At 39.7% G+C, this 15,693-nt stretch overlaps 1 protein-coding gene across 1 annotated transcript in view; it reads left to right on the plus strand.

Moving 5' to 3' along the window:
- SPIRE1 (spire-type actin nucleation factor 1) overlaps positions 1-14,774 on the plus strand; it is a 103,854-nt gene extending 89,080 nt beyond the window's left edge. Inside the window, exons 10-16 of the mRNA XM_009889087.1 lie at positions 3,412-3,502; positions 4,382-4,524; positions 10,665-10,802; positions 12,347-12,417; positions 13,125-13,152; positions 13,237-13,373; positions 14,247-14,774. Of these exons, the coding sequence (XP_009887389.1) occupies positions 3,412-3,502; positions 4,382-4,524; positions 10,665-10,802; positions 12,347-12,417; positions 13,125-13,152; positions 13,237-13,373; positions 14,247-14,499 (861 nt within the window). The 3' untranslated portion in view covers positions 14,500-14,774. The remainder of the gene's footprint in view (positions 1-3,411; positions 3,503-4,381; positions 4,525-10,664; positions 10,803-12,346; positions 12,418-13,124; positions 13,153-13,236; positions 13,374-14,246) is intronic.
- Positions 14,775-15,693: the final 919 nt, after the last annotated feature.

Raw genomic sequence — 15,693 nt, forward strand, 5'->3', positions numbered from 1 at the left:
ATTGCTCTGTCAAAATATCTTATTTCTTTCCTGACTTTTACTTTGTATGTAACACACAGAAGAGCCTATGTGTTGTCCTGATTGCCTATAAATGACTCGGCCACCTCTTTGCCTGCAATTTGAATTGGGCTTAACCTATTTAGAGTTACTCACTGGGAGTTAAATTATGACTATGTTATGCCCTAAATTACAGACTGCAAATATCTGCACTGCTGAGCTGTGGACCTCCAAATGAGCTATGATGCAGACACATTTTTTTCCTCCTTCCCCTTTGTTCTTCTCTCAGCTGTGTTGTGATGCAGACTACGCCCCAACACTGAGTATTTCCAGCCAGAGGTGAAAGGGAAGGTCTGATACAGCCCTATGCCCATTTTCTGGCAAGGATGAATATTGTACAACCCGTTCCTGCTTTCTGTCCTGGCTTTTTTCTGCATCGCCACTAGAATCAGTCTCAGAGGGGATCAGGAAGTGCCATTTTGCTTTGTGTGGCTAAAAGTGATTTTTGATACAGATATAAAAATGGTATCTTCCTAATGAAGCTACAGCTATCTGGACAAAAAACATGTCAGTAACATATTCAGATGTTTTAAGGTGGTGCCTTTAAAGCTGCAGCCTTCTCGGTACATGTAAAATTCTAGTTGTTTAGCGCTCTGTGGAGAGGTGCGCAGTCCCAGATGTTGGGTTGATCCAATCTCAAATGTAAAATGTCAGATAGTCTACCATAATAGTCAACATGTATTGATATGAAGAAATTCATACAATGGTTCATCAGTACTTCCTACAGAAGTTTTCATTCTCAACAAAGCCTTCCATGTTTGAGAAATTGTAGGGCAGTATTAGCATTTTCAGTGCATATGTTTGTGCATAGAAAAAGTAATTTGAAATGACAAACCAGGAATACCTGTTGTCTAAATAGGATGATATGTCAAATTTAACTTACTCCTGGCTTCCATTCTCTCTGAGTTGGTTGTTTATACTAACTATTTTTTATACTTACCCATTGGCTCTGACAGTTCATTCCTTCTCATTCTTTAGAATAAGAAGTGTGGCTTCTGGAATCTTTCTTGTATGCCTTTACCATAGAGAAGCACCTTACTCCTCTATTTTTGTCCACTTCTTTCAATCTGTTGGGTTTTTTTTTTTTTGAGACTCTTAGGCCACTGGAATAGCCAGTGTTCATCCATTACTGGTGAAGTAACTAGGAATCGTCCACAATAATGGGAGCAGGATGGAGACACCTCTGTTCTACCTAATTTTGCAACATGTGACAGACATATCCATCTCACGTTCAGAAGCGGAGTGAAGAATGGTCAATACCTGTTTCTTTCCATTGACAGGTGGCAACTAGCAAAATTAGATGGACATGTGAGATGTTTCTGTAATCCTTATTTTACAGTTTTACAGTAAAATACATGTAAGATTTTGATATTTTCCGTTGTGCACGTTGTTTAGTCTCTCTTCTGTCTGTGCCAGTGTTTCAGACACAGGAAAAATAGAAGAAAAGGGAGAACAAAAACCCCAGAAAAGCATGTGAATAAACTCAATGCACAGACTCTTGCTTGAATCATGATTCAGTCTTTTGTAAAACTTGACAGCATAAGATGCCAACAACTGAAGCACTCAAAATTTTTGGTCAGGACTAGGTAGGGTCCCACAGAACAAGAGACTTCTGTAGAACAAGGATTGCTTGGATTGTGCTCCAGAGACAGCTGTTCCCTGCCTGCTCCTCAAAAAGTCCTCTCTGAAGCCCTGCCTGCTCTTCATTCATAAAAATGAGCAGCGTGGCACCATGGTAATGTTTTTTTAATTGACTGTCGACTTAGTTCTTCATCTTAGTTTGTTAGCTTCTCTGGCAATGAGTGAGTAATCTTCCACTCAGAAGAATTTGACTTCTACAAATTGAAGAGTTTAGTAGTTCCCTTTACACAGGGGTTATTCTCCTTCACAAAATTTAGATGTTTAACTTTAGACTCGTGAACACTGTTGCACCCCTTCTAAAGAGCAGTGCAGCCAACTTTCTTACAAGGTCTCCAGTGGTCCTTTAAGGCAACCGTGCAGCGTGAAGCAGTGATATGCAAAGCTAACTGAGCTAGCTCTGTAGCTAAACTGTCCTGGTTTCTGGAAGTAAAACTATTGATGTAGTTAAATGTGCTGCTCAAACTTCCCTTCAAGCTTCCTGTCTCAACTGTTTTGCAGGGTCACACTTGATGTTTTGGGATCTGAGCTAGTTTGAGTCCCTTTGCAAAATACTGTGTTGTGGCATATATGTGGGAACAGTATACATCACAGTGTCCTCACATACAACGCGTACTCTTGGGCTGAGCACAGAGTACAGATCACCTGATGGGAATTTGTAAAGGCCTCTGTCCTGTGATGCATGGTGTTCATTGAGGTGATCCTGCCAGCTCTTTTTTTCTGATTTACCATTACCAAAGAAGGCAATGTTTCAGCCAGTGGAGGTTTTCCTGCTTGCAATTCTTGTAACTGTGGAAATTTGTGCAACTTGCTGGATTTCAGAGCAGGTCACTTGTTTGATCTGTAAATCTTGACAACTTAAATGATGTAAGTCTCCTTGGTTAAAAGCATTCACATTAGAGCTAAAGAGCATTCATGCTCAGTCGTTCAACTCTGTTCCTTTGGGAGGCTCCTATCATGATCTGTATCTTGCTGGTATCTGGTGGCCGAAAACAGAGGTTGTTGGTGAAAGCAAGGGGCTTAATAATTTGGGTGGCATAATGCTTTAGATAGCTGAAAGGTGTTAGTCAAAGCCCATTTCACTTTCATTTATGTTGCAGGAATAGCTCTCAGCTGTTGTGATGAAACATGCTTATATAATGAATGAGTTTTCTTTTCAATACAGAAGGAGATACTCACCAAGATTAGGGATTAGAGGACAGTGCAGTGGAGATTGGATTAATTTCTCTTTACCTGAGCCACTTCTATGAGTGGCTTTCCTTCCTTTGGAGACCAGAGAAATCCAAGTGCTGATACCTTGCTAGTGTGAGATATAAAGTTGAATTAATGTATCTCCTGTAGCTGCAAATTCTTCGTAGTTCTTGAATACAATAAGGAAAATTAACAGGTTACAAAGGATTCATGCACCTCTCTTCTGATTTTGTTCTTTCACATGATAGTTAAATACACAGAATTCCAACTATGTACTGTTTATTCCAGTTTCTAAAAAATCGTGTGTTGAAAATTCCATTTACTTAGTGCTGCATAGAGTTAATGTTTTTCTCAGCACTTCTAGGGCTTTGAGTGATTGAACGGTGCAAAATACCTTTGATAGCTTGTGATTTCTGTGTAGCACACAGAAGAAGTAGTAAGAGAAAGAAAAACAATGCTAAGAAGTAGTAAGAGAAAGAAAAACAATCCCTGAGGAATTCTGTTTCTTTTCCTCTTGCCACACAGGAGGAATCGGTGCACAAATCAGCAAGTAGCAGCAGCATCTCCCCCTCACAAGTAGAAGACCCCTCCCAAGAAGGCACCAGCAGCAGAAAGAGTGAGTTTTGATGAGAGCCCAGTGGCTGCTTTTACACGCTTCTGTTGTCTTCTGTTATATGAACTTTGTCTGAAATGTTTGTAGAAAGCTGAAGCTGAGCGTTGTTAATGGAATAAATCTCTAAAGCTGAACCCTAGAACCTGCTGAATAGGTCAAATGTGATTAACGATTGGAAGGCATCAGCCTCCACTGTATGTGGATATCTTTGTGAAACAGAAGGTTTCATACTTGAAGCTGATGTGGAACTGTAGAGGAATGTGGAGTAGAGGGGGAGTAGTTTAGCTATACTTATCTCATAAAAGAATTTGTTGCTGAAGAAACGCATTATAGCCTAAGACCAATTTAAAAGTTTCCTGCATCTCTGTCACCATTGCAATGAACGTACTTGTTTTAAAGGCACATAGCAATCACCAGTATTTCTCATAAGTACTTACTGGGAAGAGGGGAGGATCTGTTATTTTTTCAGGCATAGTTATTGTAGGCTTTACTGTGTACCAATATTTTTCATTTGTTTCAAAGTGTTCCAGTTTCACTGGAAGGTTTTGTAACGAAACCTATAATCTATGCATGTCTTTTCTGTGCAAGATGGTGAAATAAGTAGAATAAGCCAATAACCTGAAACACTGAATTTATATACAATGGTTACTGGGCAGTAGCATACCTATATTTGCTAGGTTTATGAGTATTCCTATTCTCTCAGTCTGGAAAACGTGATGAATGTGATACCTGTCTTGAAGATGCTCTGAGTATTGATGTGTAACTTCAACCACCAATAGTGGGAATTCTAGCAAATCGGTGGCTAGTTTAAGTACTGAGAAATGCTATCCAACAGTCTGTCTTAGAAGAACTGATTTTTTTATATACTGGTTGAACCTTTAGTGCCTCCAAAGTTCTTGCCCATATCATCTACACCACAGCCTGAGAGACGGCAGCCACCTCAGAGACGACACTCCATTGAAAAGGAAACGCCAACCAACGTGAGACAGTTCCTACCACCTTCAAAACAGAGCTCCAGATCACTTGTAAGTGGAGTGGGTGGTAGGAGAGAGAAAAAGAGGCATGCTAAGAGTATAATGAAAATTAAAACTTGGCTTCAGTGTGATTAGAACTTGACTCAAAGAAAACTCAATTCAGAAACAGCCCGTTGCTACTAAAGACATTTTGAAATCAAGATTTGAACTTTGTCTCTCTAGCATATTTATCCAAAATCCCAGGTACAGGTGCCTCAGAAAACATTTGCACTTTGATTAGGACTCTGGGTAAAGCCACGTGTCTTGATTTTATTTCAGAATGTTACCAAAACAGACAAACTTCACCTTACTGATTTTCCATTTGAATAGAGATGATTCCAAAGCAGTGGATCTGTGTTGGGATTTGGGGAAATTTTTTAGTTGTTGGAAGTATTTTAGTTAACGGCTGCATGAATGGAATGGTTTCTTTTCTTCCCACCTTAAGAACTTGTGTGGTAATGTTTATACATGTGAAAGCTCTTTCGGTAATCTAAATCAAGATTTATCTGTGTTGCTTTGTTGAAGTTACTGAGGCAAAAAAATGTATTACTGCTTGAAAAGAAAGTACAGTGCATTTGATCAATTAGCTTTAATTGAGAGCTGTTTTCCAACGGAGTATAAACAGCAAAGGGTGTGAAATCCTGGTTCGTTTATGCTGACATACTGATCAGTGCTTTGTAATTTCATGCAGGATGTGATCCTCGTCTCTTTTCCTACCAGCAGGGTTTTGAAGTATGCCCCATGAGGTGCTGGTGAATAGAGGAATCGATAAACATCCTAGTTTTGAAAGGAAGGGAATATTCAGTCGCCCAGTCTTTTAGTGCAGTGGTATTAATGGGCTTTGAAGAGTGTTCTTGTTGGCCCAAGACGTGGTGGCTGGGATCCAAACCTATTACATGATGAAGTTGAATGGTAACAAAAAAATAATCTCCAAATAGTCCCACAACATGCTTCCTCCTCTTGCTTTCAGAGGGTCTACCGGATTTTTTTTTTATTATATCCTTCCAACTAGAATGTAGTTTCTCATTCCAGGTGAAGGTCAGGTAGTAGCATGTTGATAAACGCACAACACAGTAGACTTCTGCCAAAGTGAATCTGGAGGAGAATGTATTGCACCAGAAGGAAGCTGGAGGGTTCCTTCAGCATGCATTTGAAGATTTAAAATGGATTGCCCTGTCATCACCTGCTGCACTTGCTGTATGTGGAAGCACAAGCTTTATTTTCTGATAGGCCCAGAGTCATTCACAGACATATTGTTTAAAGGGAAGACGGGAGGAAGAATTATAAATTATACCAAGGCGTTTGCTCCATCGCACTTCCAGTGTATCTAAATATGTTACATCGTAATATTGATCTCATATGTATTTGAGGGGATCATGCCACTTAATCTTATATATGAGGCTGTTATTTTAAATAGGTCAACCAAGTTCTTGACAGGACCTTTTTGCCTACATATGTATTTCCCCTCTGTCAGCCTGTTTGCTGACATATGCCTAGAAAAACATATACAAAATAAAACCATTGCAGGAAAACTAATTCAGTTATTCCACTCCCCCCTAAAAATACTAAAGGAAAAGGGAGAAAAAGACATTAGACAAGCCAGCTTGATGTGGGAACGCATGGTTTTACTAGTTTCTTTTGTGCTTGGATTTTTTGGTGTTTTTTGGTTTTTGGAGTTTTTTTTAATCTTTAGAGAACTGTCACCTAGCTTGGTTTTGACTATGAAGTGAGAAAGAAAATCAGTAGTGAAATGATGTTCTGTTAATAAGAACCTATTTTATTTGATGCCTAGAGAGCTAATTCTTTAACTTGGCAATAGTGCCCTCTAGGGTGTGACAGACAACTCCCACAATACTTTTGTTTTTCATTTTGGTAGGTGGTTTCTGATATACTGGCACTGGCCCAGTTCCATGCTTTGGCTTTCCATCCCTGGAGAGATGCCAGTTTCTTTCAGTGGCTGTGCCAGATGCTGCATATGGAACATTGTCATTCCTGGTGTGAACGCTTCTCAATAAGTGTAGAATATTATTTATTTTTTATTTGAATTCACACTTCTTCATCCCTTCCTCCAGGATTGATGGAGTTTCATTTCTTATCACCTGCTCCTGTGACCGCAGTTTCTCTTCAAGGTGAAAGAGACCTCGTCAATAAATAGCCCTCAATGCCAGTGAACACAGGCAGGGCTTTGCTACAGTCTCTTAGCAGGATTAGCAAGAAACTGCTCTGTCTTGCATACTAACGATGGTTTTGTGAACTGGCATCTCACCAGAGTTAGACCTAAGTAGGTGGGGAGGGGAAACAAATTTGGAAAAATGCCAAGCATAGTCCTTTTGATATGTCACCCTACCAGCGCTACACGGAAAGGCAGGGCAGCTCCGTGATTTTGGGGGTTCAGCCCTGATGGTGTGCTTGCTATAGTGAGCTGACTGGGTGCTTACCCAGTGAGATGAAGCCAGTGTCCTGAGATGTACATATGGATGCCTTTGTAGTCTGTTTGCTTTTTTTCATTATTACTATTATTATTATCATCATCTCTTTTTTTTTTTTCCATGACCCAAAGGACCAAAGCTAATGGTTGCATTTATACACAGCGTTCGCTTCTCTGCTTCCTGTCTATTGTTCAGGTTCCTAGGATAACCAGTTTATTTCCAAGGATGACTTTCAGACCACTTTTTTCAACTATGCAAACAGCTTCTCTGCTCAGCTCTCATCCCGTTGAAGCAGCCATGTGTGGGGTGGCAGGGGCTATGTACTATCTCTGTGAGAGAGCTTTTGCCAGCAGGTGGAAACCCGCAAAGGTTTGCCTCTTTTTGCTGGCTTTGGAAATCACCTTCACCAGCATGTTCCCTCCTAGGGGAGCACTTCCTAAGCTGTGGCAAGAATTAAAGCTTAGGCTGGGACACTGCACCTGATTGACATTGATTTCAATGTGTGTAGGATATTTGTGTGTCTTCAATCACCTCACGGGGAAAAGAAATCAGTTCTAAAGGACAGCAAACTAAAAATGCAACATCACAAGATTATCAATGGGACAGACCTTAAATGTTACAGCACATGAAGATCCTGCAGCAAAAATCCAGCAAAACTATTGTAATCCTTGGACTATGGTGAAAAGAATAAGGTTTTATGTTTCTAACAAGATACACTATGTAGAATGGAAGGGCATTTGCAATCTGTTTTACTTGAAAACCTACATACGGTTTTGGTCCTCAGCACACTTATGTATCAGGACTTGCAGAATAACTTCCCTGTACCAGGGAAGGCAAATCCACTGAAAAGAAAAACTAATTCATTTACCCCTATGTAGAACTGAACATGAATAATTCAATTTCTTCCTTCTTTTTCTTGTCCCAACCAATAAGTGAAAGTGTAAAACCTGTTGCAGGAGAGTTTATAGTTGAGATATCCAGCTGACTTCTTAGAAAATTTTACGCTGCCAAAGCAACAGGAGTTCAGAGCGCTTTGACTAACTGTGAATTGCAGAATTTAGAGACCAATACAGCACTTGTTCGTATTGCATTTTACCAGGGCAGCTCATTTGAATACCTAGTGACATCCTTTGATGAGAAGTTTTACAAGGAATATATTAGTGTAAAAATGTGTTAGTCATAAGGACCTATTAGGTATGTGTATGCTGAGAATGATCTACAAAGCACTTTATTTCACATTATGGATATGTAATTCTTACTACCTGCTTTTTCTGAGTAAAAAAAATACACGTATACACCTCAAGCTATTATGGTGTATATAATAAGATTGCACAGTCAAAGCATTAAGCCAATTCTCACGAGGATCATGGAAAATTCAAGTTCAAAATAGTATTTTTGAATTAAGATTTTTTTCCCCTTTAAAAATAAGAATACTGACTTGTCTTTAATATTAAAGCGAGTATTGAGTACGATTCCAGAAAATCAAGACCATTCAAACCACATTTTGTCTTTAGTATGTTCTGTTGTATGCAAGTGTTGCAGAGAGCTGAAGTTCTCTCACTTGGAGCTGCCTAACTGGGGTGCAGGTTATTGTTGGGAGTTTGAGCAATAACTCCAAAGCATCGTTGTTTAATGACGTTTAGTCAGAGCTTAGCGTAATTTTAATTAATTTCAATGCCTTAGAGCTAGTGTTGAAACAAAAGATTTTGTCCTGTACTTATTTCTATTCTGAAAAGGAAAAAAAAAAAAATCAAGCAGTTTTCTGAAACCAGCATAATATTTATCTTTCATTTAATGTTGCATTAACATTTTGTTGTCCTTGTGTAACCTCTGGAATTAAAACATTAGCATTTAAACATGTGAACATTTTCTATGTTTCCCCTGTTGCCTGCTAGCTATTTCTATTTGCTTTAGCGATAATCATTTTCGATTGGTACAACAACAGGCCCACACTATTCCCCTAGTACCTGCTCTACACCTATAGCAAATCCGCAGACTTTCTTCAAAGCAGCAATATTCCCTGACGTCACCGCTCTGTAAATTAAAGGAATGGGCGTTCATGAGGGGGAAGGAAGAGCTTCAAGTAAGAAATGTATTTCTAAAGGACTTAAAGCTCTGATTGATGACAGGCATTCAGTCAGCCTCATTCACCTTGGACAGTTTCTCTCGGTCTCCCACGATGCAGAATCGAGGGGTTTTGCCGGCATTGTGTGCATCCCGCTTTCCCACCCACTCCCTCTCCCGTCTCGCCCCAGCCTTCAGCCGTGCCTTCTCCATAGCGAAGCAGTTGCTATGGGAAGAACCCAGAATGAAGCGCTGAGAGCTGCTGGTTAGCTGTAAAGTTGCTCATAAGGAACAGAGGTTATTTTGTTTTGGCCGCGCAGTTTTACACCTCAGAGCAAATTGCAGTTGCTTTTGATGTAGTTTGTTCTTTGCAGAAAACTAGAGATTCTCTATCCCCGAAGGTTTAGCTGGCAAATCTAACAAAGTTAACTCAATTCTAGTCTTTTGTGGGGTACCTTAAACAGAGTGAAGTTTCTTTGTGTTCCCTTGCTAGATGGGTAAGACAACAGTTTTTAAAAATGTGGTGGTTCCTAAATGCTAATGTTTGCCAGGTCTGCAACGTAGAAAGATTTTCTTTTTAATCTAACGGAAAGACAGAACCGACCTCTGAGTACATGAAAGTGGAGCATTTCACTACTAATCCGATTCATCACTTCAATTTGTAAACGAGATCTCCAAACTGTCAGCCACGTCTTTGTATTTGCAGGAGAAATTTCCTGCATTTATTCAGAGAGCATTACATGTCATTGTCATTACCCCACAGTAGCCCTTCTGGGCTGACTGAAAAGGTTTGCTAAGCGTAAAGCGATGGGAGTTCCCACAGAGGTTTCTGTCTTTCTGTTGGAAATGTATAATCAACTACAGGGCTGGATTACAAATTGGGTTGGTGCTTTTTATTCTCTGGTACCAAATTCAGGAGTTCTCTACTCAATAGTCTCCTAAAAGCCGTAATGCAGAACAGATGCAAAATTTTATAAGTGGGAAGTTGTGTTGTTGGTCTCAATATTTGACTCTCTGCCATGCACCGCTGGGTAACCAGTTCTCCTGCTTTGTATTTGAAGGTTATTCTATAAAGCTTAATTTGCTGCTGTTGCTTTCCTGGGGCAGAAAGGAGAACTTTTCTGCCTGAACTGCCATAACCTTTTGTAGTCTTGGTGGGATTCTAATCATGTGAGCACCAAGATGTGGTACCACTGAATAAAAATTTCTGCTAGAACGGGCTATTAACAACTTTCCTTGGGCCACTCTGGGCACCACAAAGTCTCAGAGAAATCGTGTGACTTCAAACGATATACTTAATAGTAATACCATCTGACAAATTCCCTTTTCCCTTTCAAATTACAATCCCAAACGTTGATTGGTTTGAAGCAAATCTTCGTAATAAAAGACAAATGGAGAGAAGGGTCAAGTGGTTTGAGGAGGAAAAATGAAGAAAACTGTCATTGTTGTGAAGGCTGAACATCAGACCATTTAGATCACACGTACGCAGTCTCCGACGGTTTGAAACTCATGTGATGCCCATGAATGAGCCAGTGCTATTCAAGTTTGAAGGGAGAAACCCTCAATTTCTGGAGTTACTAACCAGGTGGCTGGTTGTCTAGGTTGAAGTCCGGAAGAAGCCATTTGGCTTTGAAGTAATACAGGTTTTTTGGCTTCCAGGAGGAGTTCTGTTACCCAGTGGAATGTCTGGCTCTGACGGTGGAGGAGGTCATGCACATCCGTCAGGTGCTGGTGAAGGCGGAGCTGGAAAAGTACCAGCAATATAAAGATGTCTACACTGCTCTCAAGAAAGGAAAGGTAGGGCTGGGCCTGGGGAGGCTCTGAAGCTTATTGAGGGAGGCCGGTCGCACGAGCTGCCCGTTTACACATTTCTTACCCTGTGTTGGAGAACAAGAAGGAATATCCACCAAAATCCCCCTAAAATGTGTAACATATGGGTCAACTTCCTTGAATTTTGTGCAGAACCATCAAAACTTTTCATGGAAATACCTTATTTGTTTAGATAAAAATGTCTATAAAAATGCAGTAGCGTTTGCAATTATCAGAACATATCTGTATGTGTATGTTTTAAACTTCATTGACTAAAGTGATTTTTGTCCCTGTGCCTTCTACAGTATTTCTGTTCCAGAAACTGGAATCACAGGTAGCAGTAGGAAATCACAACAGGTTTTTCATAGAAATCCTCACTGTCAAGCATAGAGGGAATGAAAGCCTTCAGAGAAGTCAGACAACATGGGACCCCAGAAGGAGGATTAATATTAGAGAACTCATTAATTAACACTTTTTTTTTTTTTTTTTCTGTAAACTGCATAAAGGGAATTGGTATTCACTGGTAGAAGCATTGTCCTTTTCTCCCACTTTTGGCTTGTGCTACTTGAACACCTCCAGCAAGCATATTTTGACTTCACAGTGTATTTTACCTACAGGCCTACCTGTGTCTATTATGCAGATTTAATTTAAAGATATATTACATTTAAGACAGAGGAACAAGAATCTTAAAATGTCATTCATTAGATTCACCTGTTGCATAGCGTCATGATTTATAAAGCTTAGTAATGAGCTTTTATCAAATCTCAAAGTTAGCTGATGCTTTAATTAATTTACTCCACTATTGAAACCATTCACTTTTATTTCTAACCAAATTTATCTACCTTCACCTGAGTCTTTGGATCTCAGTATGTCGTCTTTTGTTTGACTGCAAAACTTTTCATTGTTCAGTGCCTTTACTTCCTACAAATGCTCTTAAGCTGTGATCCCTAACTCCTTTGAATAAACTGAATAGATGGGATTTATTATCCCACTATAAAGCAGGTTTTCCTCAAGTAAGATTGCTGTAATAGCTCTTTCCTGCACCTTCTCTAGTTTTCAGGAGTGTAGGATTGGAAGAAAAACATCAAATGTTATCACAGGCAAAAACTTTGTGTGGCAGAGCCTGACTCAGATGGTTAGGAACAATTTCCTGCCTAAATGTATTCGTGGCTGAATTTATGCCCGTTTGTTCTTGTGTTCTTTGGGTGTAACAGTTACCCTTCCTTACTGCTGTTACTCTCACTTTGCTGTTACTTTTTCATGTAGTAATGATATAAACATCAGCCAGGGAGGACTAAAAATAAGTTAATTATTAACTGGAAAGTATTTAATTAGGTAAAAAATTAAAGGGGTATATCTAAATATATGAAGATACAATTCTGGACCATTGTTTTCGATATCATCTTAGAAGTATGGACCCCAGAACTGGGTGTAGTACTGCAACTGTGGTCTCACTGATGGCAACTGATAGATGAAGTAATTACTGTGCAGGACTTTGCCTAACGTTGTGGACTCCTCTCTTCTTCTTTTAGCTCTGCTTTTGCTGTCGAACACGAAGGTTTTCTTTCTTTACCTGGTCTTACACTTGTCAGTTCTGCAAGAGGTAAATATTTAATATCTGTTAATAAATTAGTACTATTTCAGAGGGGAAAATACTGATTCATAGGATAGAAACCCCCAAATGTTTCTGCTGCATACTTTTGATATTTTTTATTTCTGTAACAGTTGATGTTAAAAAAAAATGATGCAAAACCAATTCCTTCGTAAGTGACAGAATTGCTTCCTTACCTTGAAACTCTTGGCTAAAAGTGAGAGAAACACTCATTTGTTCTTTTGTGCTCGTGGGACAATGAGATGGAATTTATTCAAACTCCCCAGTCAACAGTTCTATAATCTCTGTTGTTGGGGAAAACATTTCAAGGCCATTTACCTTTTGGAGTATTGGTGAGGGGAGAAGGGAAAAGGAATAATCTGCAGGCAAAATGAAAAATTTTAAGTTGAACCTTGAGACAATAAGTCTGGAGATGTATGGAATCACTGACTTACTGTGTCACTTACAAAAGAGGTTTCTTTAGAGGAAAAGCGGCTTTTTTTTTTTTTTAATTAAGTTATAGTTCTTGTTTAGCATTTCTCCTTGCTTTTGGCTTCGTGTTCTGATTGAAGTTATTACATTGAAGAAGCTTTAAAAATAAAAATGTTTAAGGGGAGGATGGGGGAGGATTCTAACTCCTGAAAACATCTATCCCTTATTCTTGATTTAAATGTAATTTTTCCCAATGAAATGATTCATGCTCTTGCTTTCTTACACAGGCCTGTATGCTCACAGTGTTGCAAAAAAGTAAGTAAACTTACGGTTAGATCCTTTCTAAAAAGCTGTAGTCTTTGTAATGATACTGCATGTTCCTCCTGCTATTCTTAACAGATGCGGTTGCCATCAAAGCCATATTCTACTCTCCCCATCTTCTCACTGGGACCTTCAACCTTGCAAAGAGGAGAAAGTTTTATGAGGCCAGAGAAACCCTCTACCAGTCACCACCGATCACTGCGGAGCATGTCCAGGTGAGAAACAACCCTGGCTCACGTGTGTCTATTGGAAATACTTCCTAAGTGTTTCATATTGAGTTATCAATCATTAAGTAGATGTTGTCTATCTGTTTTGTAGTTGCCAGTGTTTCTAATGCTTGTAGTAACTTTTCTGAAGCTTGAAAATCCATGTCTCTTCCACTTACTCCTTTGATATACAGAAATAGCAATACAAGCAGTGTGTCTTAAACCTTTTTCACTTTACAGGTTAAAAATAATGAGTCTGGGACAACTGTATTTCTGTAGCACCTCTGCAAAAATACCCTTAGCATGTCTTTTTCTGGTGTGAATAGACTCTGGAGATAAATCTTGCAGGCTAGAATCACTCACTGAATGGGAATTCAATGTCTTGCACAGATTTATCTTTCTTTTTTTTTCCTAATTTTTCTAATTCTAATTTTCACTATTTTTTTTTCGCTTTGACGTTGTCAAGTTATCTACTGGTTACTGGCTACCATCTTATACGCAGATGGTTGTCAAAGCTAATCCAAGAAATTAAATGTAAAAGAAATGCTCCTTTTTGAGGTGATCTACAGTATAAACCCTCTGCATAAATCACTAGTGCTATGATGCTGTGTCAAGTAAGCCAAACACATCATCCCTTTATAGTTAGTAGTAGGGTTGTTTTTGTTAAGGTAAACAGTACACGTACCCTCAGTTACTGACCCTGCCATCTTACTGGCAGAAGCTTTTCTTTCCAGCGTTTGGTCTCGTGGTGTCATTTTTGGGACAGGAGAAAGGAAGATTTAAATCCAGACCGTTCTGATGGGCTGTTTCCTGAAGGTGTCCCTTGGGGCCTGCTGCCATGCTGCTGAATAACGTGACAAGTCCTGCCCTTTTGCCTTTCAGGTTGACTTCGAGGTCCAAATCCGTGGATAAGTCACATGAAGAGTTTCCCAAAGAATTAATGGAGGACTGGAGCACGATGGAGGTGTGCGTGGACTGCAAGAAGTTTATTTCAGAAATCATCAATTCAAGCCGGCGCAGCCTGTCTCTGGCCAACAAACGAGCCAGGTTAAAAAGGAAAACGCAGTCCTTCTACATGTCGTCGCCGGGAACCTCTGAATACTGCCCCTCTGAAAGGACTATCAATGAGATCTGAGCCTTGTGCCTTTTCCTTTGCTTTCGTTTTCATGAGGTCATCATCCATGGGCAAGGCCACCGAAACTGGATTATCATTCCGTTGCTTCAGTTCCACTTGACTGGCTTGAATTTGCATTAGATCACAGGATTTCCTACTCCAACGGTTCCCAGAGACGCAGGACGCTATGTTTAGATCTGTGCAGAATGATACGCAACGGGTCAGCTGCTCGCACCGGAAGAAAATCAATAGTTTGAAATCGTTGCCTCTTTTGTACGTGTGCGTTGAAACTAGAAAGCCTTTTCTTGCTTTCAATCTTTTTTTAACCATGCTTTGAATCATTTTTCAGGAGGTGAGCTGAAAACATGTGTTTAATGGAGAACCAAATCTAACAAAGCGTCAGTGTTAGCACAGTAGCAAACAGTAAGTCATATTGGCATTACCACCCTCGTAATGCTCACGTCCTAGTTGAAACAGCAAAGGGTCGTATCGCACACCAGACACTGAGTGTGAGCACCTGTGGTCAAAACCATCTTTCTTTGAACTGTTTCGGTTGCTCTGAGATCAGGGTTCAGCACGGGACTCCACAATGTCTGTGTCCTGGGGCAAAATACGCCACGAAGCTCTTCGCCCGTGTGGTTGGCCATTCCCCTGAGCTGCTGTACTTTTTAAGCCTTAGCGTACTTCTAAGTGTCTCCTGAGCAGGTTTTAGTAGTTTACTTTCTATCTTGAATGTATGATGATGACTACTAGTAGCAGTGAATTTTAGTAGTAGACGGAGTTGTACAGTTTATGGGGAGGATGGGAAATAAGGGAGGCTTCTCGTTTTAACTGAATACCTGTAAAGTTGTTCTTGTGGTTACACAGAGAGAACGGTGGGTGAGGTGTACATTTGTATTATAATGGAGCACACAAATACTGCTATAGTTATGTCAGACAGCATATCCACTGGTAACCCCATTTTTTCTGGGGTTCATAACTTGGCTGTAGAAATTCGTGTTCTGCTGAAATTTGGGACAGCACTGTCTCAGATTGGGAGCAATCTCTCTCTTTCTTTCTTTCTTTCACCTTTCTTCATGCTTTTTCCCTTTTTAATTCATGTACGAAAGAGCGCTAGACTAGTTGTTTAGAAGTTCCAAGAATGTTACGTTAACTGACGTCTCATGCTTTTTTGCACTTTTTTTTTTATATTCAAAATACTTTTTTAAAATTCAG

This window comes from Charadrius vociferus, unplaced genomic scaffold (assembly GCF_000708025.1).
Source record: "Charadrius vociferus isolate BGI_N301 unplaced genomic scaffold, ASM70802v2 scaffold65, whole genome shotgun sequence".
In the NCBI taxonomy this organism is placed as follows: Eukaryota; Metazoa; Chordata; class Aves; order Charadriiformes; family Charadriidae; genus Charadrius; species Charadrius vociferus.